Source organism: Humulus lupulus, chromosome 4 (assembly GCF_963169125.1).
Source record: "Humulus lupulus chromosome 4, drHumLupu1.1, whole genome shotgun sequence".
Lineage (NCBI taxonomy): Eukaryota > Viridiplantae > Streptophyta > Magnoliopsida > Rosales > Cannabaceae > Humulus > Humulus lupulus.
The window spans coordinates 241,841,225-241,848,753 of NC_084796.1; the positions used below are offsets into that span (position 1 = coordinate 241,841,225).

Sequence of the window (7,529 nt, forward strand, 5' to 3'; positions counted from 1 at the left end):
TTGTGTGTTTGAGGGTTAGTCTGAAAGATCAAGGTGTGAGCTTTCAAAATCTGGATAGGAAGATCGTTGATTTATACAAAAAAATTTGTGGATTCTTTATAGGCTACAATTGGTAATATTTAATCTATTTGTTTGTGATTTAATATATCTATATATGTATAATCCTGACTAGTATTAATAAAAAATTTAAAAGACCAATTCCGCTGTGTAATTTTGATTTACATTTTTAATACCAACATTCCACTCTTCATAAATACCGAAATGGTACCCTCTGTTTTGTTGTTCCTACGAAAATGGTACCCCGGACCTATTTTTGGTCAAAATTATTTTTACAAAGACCATATAACCCTTACTTATATGTTTTGTCTATAATTAAAATTATTTTTAATTCTTTTAAAAAATTAATAATACTTAAACTTTATTTTTAAAAACATATAAACTTAAGAAAATAATAAAAATACAAAAAATAGAATGAAAATGAAAATAATTAAGTTTTATTTTTAAGTCTTTTAATAAATTAATAAACATATAAACATACACATATTTAAGTTTTATTTATTTAGGTATGTATGTACTTAAATAAATAATAACATTTTATGTTTATTTAAGTTAAAATCAAATGTTAAATAATAATAAATTATTTTTCATTATTTATTTATTTTGTTCTCATTTTTTTAATTTTATTATCATTTCTTTAAGTTTATATGTTTTAAAAAATAATTTTAATTACTGACAAAATATATAAGTATGAGTAAAATTGTAACGCCCCACATCACTATGGCTGCTTTCTGGAATGACGACTGGCTCTACAAACCAACACGAGTCTTTTCAGCGTGCTTTGTCCTCACTCACACGCTTCCTGGGAAAACTTCCTAGGAGGTTACCCATCTTGGAGTACAAACTAACACGAGTCTTTTCAGCGTGCTTTGTCCTCACTCGCACACTTCCTGGGAAAACTTCCCAGGAGGTCACCCATCTTGAGATTACTCCAGGTCAAGCACGCTTAACTTTGGAGTTCTCAAGTGATGAGCTACCGAAAAGAAGATGCATCTTGTTGATATAGGTAGTACCCATCAATCAATTTAAGCCCTCTTCAACTGTGTAGTCTCATACCTACACAGTCTTAGAATCATCACACTTGACCTTCCCCAGGCGGTGTGGGATTGCACAGCTTACCCGGTCTTTCCCCTTACGGATCACGGGATTCTGACTGTCACAATCATCCCCCCTTACGGGCTCGACGTCCCCGTCGATCACACTTCCGGCTGGGTCAAGGCTCTAATACCATTTGTAACGCCCCACATCACTATGACTGCTTTTCGAAATGATGACTGGCCCTACAAACCAACACGAGTCTTTCCAGCGTGCTTTGTCCTCACTCGCACGCTTCCTGGGAAAACTTCCCAGGAGGTCACCCATCTTGAGATTACTCCAGGTCAAGCACGCTTAACTTTGGAGTTCTCAAGTGATGAGCTACCGAAAAGAAGATGCATCTTGTTGATATAGGTAGTACACATCAATCCATTTAAGCCTTCTTCAACTGTGTAGTCCCATACCTACACAGTCTTAGAATCATCACACTTGAACTTCCCCGGGCGGTGTGGGATTGCACAGCTTATCCGGTCTTTCCCCTTACGGATCACGTGATTCTGACTGTCACAAAAATGCTCTTTGAAAAATAATTTTGATCAAAAATAGATTGGTAGGAACAACAAAACAAAGAGTACTATTTCAGTATTTATAAAGACTGAAAAATATATATATATACATATATATGGTATTTTGTATAAGCTAGGAACCAAAATGGTATATTCCCTAAATCTAATAATAATTTTTTTGATTAATTAAAATCTTATAATCTTAAAATATTATACATTCAAATTTTTACGTAAAATATAAAAAAACATAAAAAAAAATAGTTTTATTAATATTTCTATAAATGTATTATGTATTTAATAATATATAAGGACAATAAAATTATATATATATATAAAATATAAAATTATATAAGTAGATAAACTATTATAGGGGAATTCTCTTATAGTGGCTTCACTTTAAGCCCTGCTGGTAGGACTCTCAGTGTTATTGACTCGTAATCAGTTTTCGGCGCGATTTTTTTATGACTGTGTATATTGTAGTTATTTAGAGCATCCTGTAAATTTTCAGAAAATTCCGAATAGTTTACAGTACCGAAAACTAAGTTCAAACATGTTGTTGTACGCGTGACTAATTTTTTTTATGCGTGAGAAAAACAACATATTTGAACCACGTTTTCGGTATTGTGAACTATTCGGAATTTTCTGAAAATTTGCAAGAAGCTCTAAATAGCTACAATATATACAGTCATAAAAAAAAATCGCGCCGAAAACTGTTAACGGGTCGAGAAATATTGAGAGCTCCACTGGTAGGGCTTAAAGTTAATCCCCTATAGAAAAATTGTCCAACTATTATATATATCATATGGGGTAGATTATGCTAATATCGTACATGCACCATACCCGTATTTATGTGGGGCAGCGCCTTGATCATTTTTTCCATTTGAACCGTTTTTCTCTACTCTATTTAGATCAAATAACCATGAGTACCGGTAAATATGGGTTATATTGCCATTCTTAATTATAAACGGATTATGTCTAACATTATTAGAAAATATAATGTAATAAAAAGTAAACATAGACATATTATTTTTGTTTCAAAAATCGATGGACACGTGGTTTTATAAGAATGGATAAAAATTCAATTAATGTGATACTAAAGTGCACTGGATTATATGCCAATCCTTTTTAATGATAATTTGTCGGTTAATGTACTCGCATCCCACGGAAGTCGTACCACCGTACCACGTTGCATTCACATGGTCCCACGACATCTTTAATTTCAACTTACAATTACAAAATTTATAATTTCATGCAAGAAAGAACTTCTTCTAATTACATTTCCCTTAATTAGAAAAAGTTGAAATTTGACCTAAATCAAATTTGTATGGAATCTTCTCTTTGTTACTTTTTTCGTGGGGTGGATTCCAAAGCTTATTAGATGCTCTTTAGTTTAAAATAAGAGAATTTCTAAGGTGTAGTATTACTATTGGTTTAATTTAATATTGAGTCTCACATATTTGAATTTAATAAGTATTATGAGATATCTTTAACCAATTATGAAGTGTCACCTCGTGTAGTATTGGACACCTTGAGGTGCCAAATAGCAACACTTTCAAAATAATACGAGTATTGCTATTTGACACCTCAAATTGTCCAACACCACATGAGGTGATACTAGGCCCGTCCCAGGCCTGTGCCTAAGACCCCTCACATAATGAGGCCTAATTTTTTTTGTTTTGAAAAATACTATTTTTTTTACATTTACAAAGACCCTTAAAATTTTGAAAAATATCATTTTATATATAAATTTTTTAAAAATAACAAATTTTGTATCAGACCCCCTTCAACTCAGGCCCGACTTTGGGTGTCAGTCTATGGTTGGTTAGCGATACCCCACAATACTTATTAAATTCAAATGTATGGGTTATATATTAGATTGTACTAATAACAGGATGTCACCAATAATGTCCTTAGCATCTCTCAAATAATATATACACACGCTTATATTGTAGTTGTACTTATTTTATTATTATATCACGAGTTAAAATTACTAATTGTATATAAATATTTACACTCATTTGGATAGAATATTTTGTTTAGGATTTTGTAATGATATTGTATAATAAGATGAGAGAACTCGTTAATAAAACATTGATTTTTATTTTATTTTTTAAAAGAAAAAGAAAAAGAAAATGTACTCTAGAAAATTATACGAGAAATTTTAAAATCATACAAGAACATTTTGAATGATTTAGTTTTGATTGTATTTGTATATTTATTGTTCGATTCTAACATATGTTTTTATGATGTAAGAAGCATTACCGTAAAAATGCTCAGATATGTTGTTGGTTTAAAGAAAATATTAGTCAAAGGAAGAAAAAATATATATATTAATCGATGGCTTGGTTCGTGGTCTAACTGTGTAGGTTGTACGTGCTTATGGATAGAAGTCTTAGGTGAGTCGAAATTGTCTTCTCTCTAATTTTGGATAAAAATTCATTTGGATGTTTTAAGATTGGTTTCGTTGCTTTGCTGCTATTGAGTTTTTTTCCACCTTATTTTGGGTGTTTTTGCTTTGTTCTTAGATTTACTAGTTTGGTTATGTTTTTTTGTATTTTAATTTTTCAAATAAGGGAACTATTGTACTGGGTCTAATAGCATTTGTTCTTGTTTATCGGAGAACTATTGTACAGGGTCTATTTTTTCTTAACAACAAGTACTGAAAAAACAGTTTAAATTGGGTAAATATTTGAGAACAGAGAACCATTTTCTAAGTTATAAAGTGGATAGAAAAATAATGAGCAAATCACGGCATGTGAATGGAAGTGCCATGTGGGTTCCAACATACATATTAACTTCTCTGTGGAAAAAGGAGACAAAACCATTGAAAATTAGAGGCCTACCGACACCTCTCGCGCCTAAGTTAGTGCCACTTAAACATGTTATTAACTTATAATAATCATGACACCTCAAACTACACGTATGAATTGCCCATATTTTTTTAGAAAATTCGCACTAGACCTTTAATTTAAAAAAATATATATAAAATAATAAAAAAAATATCTTCCTCTGCCTATATATATTTATTACTTATAGTAGTCAAGTATCTCTACTTTGTTTTTTCACTCAAAACTAACTAACACAACATGGGTTTGCTCCTCTTTCTCTGCCTTGTGTCCATTTCGTCTCTCCACAGTGTTGGCTATGCTGCTTCAGCTGGTAAAGGACCCTATTATCTCGACGGTGAGCACTTTATAGCTAGTGATGTACTATAATGTGTAAAGTCTGTGATTTTGGGCTCACTTGAAATGAATAAAATGGTTGTTTTTTTTTTTCAATTTTTTTTCAGCTCTTCTCCCAAATGGAGACTTTGAAGAAGCACCCAAGTCCACAAACATGAAGAAGACAGTGATCGTGGGCGAGTACTCACTTCCCAAGTGGGAAATCAAGGGTTTGGTGGAGTACATCACGGGTGGACCCCAGCCAGGTGGCTTCTACTTTGCCGTGCCACGTGGCGAACACGCAGTGAGGCTAGGCAACGAGGCTTCAGTGTCTCAAAACGTCGCCGTTAAGGCAGGCGCAATATACTCCCTTACGTTTGGGACCACAAGGACTTGCGCACAGGACGAGGCGTTGAGGATCACGGTGGCTGGTCAGTCGGCTGATCTGCCCATTCAAACGCTGTACAGCAGCGATGGTGGCGACTCTTACGCTTGGGCTTTCAAAGCCACTTCTAAGGTTGTTAAAGTCACTTTTCACAATCCTGGTATTCAAGAAGACCCCACTTGTGGGCCTCTTTTGGATCACATTGCTATCAAGGAAATGAGACCTCCCACCTATGCTAGAGGCAAGTTTTTTTATTTTATTTTATAAATATATTTGCTTTGGTGCAACCTAGATTTATCATCCTTGATTTATCAAAATGGAACATTGTGAGTTTCAACTTGATCCAAAATATGATAATGATAAACAAACAAAACTGAAAATAGTTATGCATTTTCATCTTTAGTCAACTAGTACATCCTGACATTTTGCATAGAAAGACAACACAAAGCAAATCTGTTTGATTTTAGTGTCTATCTAATGTGACTGTTTTTTTTTAATTGATTAGTTTTGGTCGACTATGTTTGGGTTGGTTTTTCTATTTCTGTTTTGAATTTTGGTGAGTTTATGTAATAATTACGTACCTTGGTTTTTGATTAATAAAACTTTGGGTTTTTACTCTCAAAAATAAAATAAAAAGACACATCATACATAACTTAATTTTAAAATTGATGTAATTAAATTAGATAGATTTGGATCCAAAACTTATTAGCCTAATGGACTAAACCAAAATAGTGAGTGAGTAGGCCATGTTGTGTGTTTTTGGTGTGATCATAGTGACAACAATCATTTGATATTTGTTTTAATGCTGCAATGTATTGGTATGTAATAGGTAACTTGGTGAAAAACGGAGACTTTGAAAATGGTCCTCATGTATTCAAGAACTTCTCAACTGGAATCTTGCTCTCACCCAAGATCCAAGACCTAATTTCACCACTTCCTGGATGGATCGTTGAGTCACTCAAGCCAGTCAAATTCATAGACAAAAAGCACTTCTCCGTCCCCTCAGGGCTCGCCGCGATCGAGTTGGTCGCGGGGAGGGAAAGTGCCATTGCCCAAATCATCCGAACCGTTTCGGACAAGTTGTACAGCCTTAGCTTTACCATTGGAGATGCCAAGAATGGTTGCCATGGATCTATGATGGTTGAGGCTTTTGTAGCTCATGAGACCCTTAAGGTCCCCTTTGTGTCACAAGGAAAAGGTCAATTTAAAACTGCTAGCATTAAGTTCAAAGCAATTTCCAATAGAACAAGGATAACGTTTTACAGTGCTTACTATCACACCAAGCTTCATGATTATGGACACATGTGTGGCCCTGTCTTGGACAATGTTGTGGTTTCCCCAATCTACTAATTTTTCTTTCTTTTTTTCAAAAAAAAAAAAGAAGAAGAAGAAGAAGCTAATGTTACTTTGGGGATTTTTTTTTATTTGTGCTATTTTTGTATAAGAGAAGTGCTTAACAATATTTTCCTTTTTCCTTTTTTACACGTTTCTATCAATTGTAAGAGTATGAACAGTCAAAGAGAGATAATGAGAATTTTGTTAGTATTTCTCTTTGTTTAAAGTTGAATGGCTCAATCTTTGTAGTTTGAAAAGAGCCATTGTTCTCTAATTGTGGGGACAAGGGTTTGTGTAACGGCGTATGTCTACACTTTTCTTAAAAAGAAGGGTGATGTGAGTCACATTTATGAATCTTTTGTGGACTATAATTTCAAACAATCAATTTTATAAATTTATAGTTCTACTTTTTGCATTCTTGACTGTTAAGTGGATCTTTAGTTTAATGAATTTGTAATTGAGTATGATTTATAGGGAAAGTCTATTGCACAATATTACTTTTTTCCCTAACGGTACAACACGTCCCTTAAATAGGTATGTAGGGGTGTTTTTATCCTAATTTTTTTTCTTTTGACGGTGTTTATTATAGTTATAATGTATCTTCCGCAAATTTTCAAGAAATTCCGAATAATTTACAATATCAAAAATAAAGTTCAAACAGTTGTTTTTTATGCGTATAAAAAAATACAAGCACGCATGCAACAAGCTGTTTGAATTCTGTTTTTCGGTACTGTAAATTATTCAAGATTTCTTGAAAATTTGCAGGAGGTACGTTATAACTATAATGAACAACGTCATGAAAAAAATTGGGATCAAAACACCCCTACATACCTATTTAAGGGGTGTGTTGTACCAATAGAAAAAAAATAGAGTAATGCTCGATACACTCAATTTGCACACAATTTTTACACAATATGTGTGTTTAATTTTAGTCATACATATTTTTAAGTGGAGTTCACATTACTTTTAATTGTAAGGTTAAGATTAAAC

General features: G+C 33.1%; 1 protein-coding gene across 1 annotated transcript; it reads left to right on the top strand.

Moving 5' to 3' along the window:
• The first annotated feature begins 4,718 nt into the window (after positions 1-4,718).
• Positions 4,719-6,920, top strand: LOC133831443 (protein TEEBE-like). The gene is made up of 3 exons (XM_062261739.1): positions 4,719-4,841; positions 4,948-5,445; positions 6,034-6,920. Exons 1-3 carry the CDS (start codon positions 4,745-4,747, stop codon positions 6,552-6,554), a joined length of 1,116 nt encoding a protein of 371 aa, XP_062117723.1. The 5' UTR covers positions 4,719-4,744; the 3' UTR covers positions 6,555-6,920.
• The last annotated feature ends 609 nt before the right edge of the window (positions 6,921-7,529 follow it).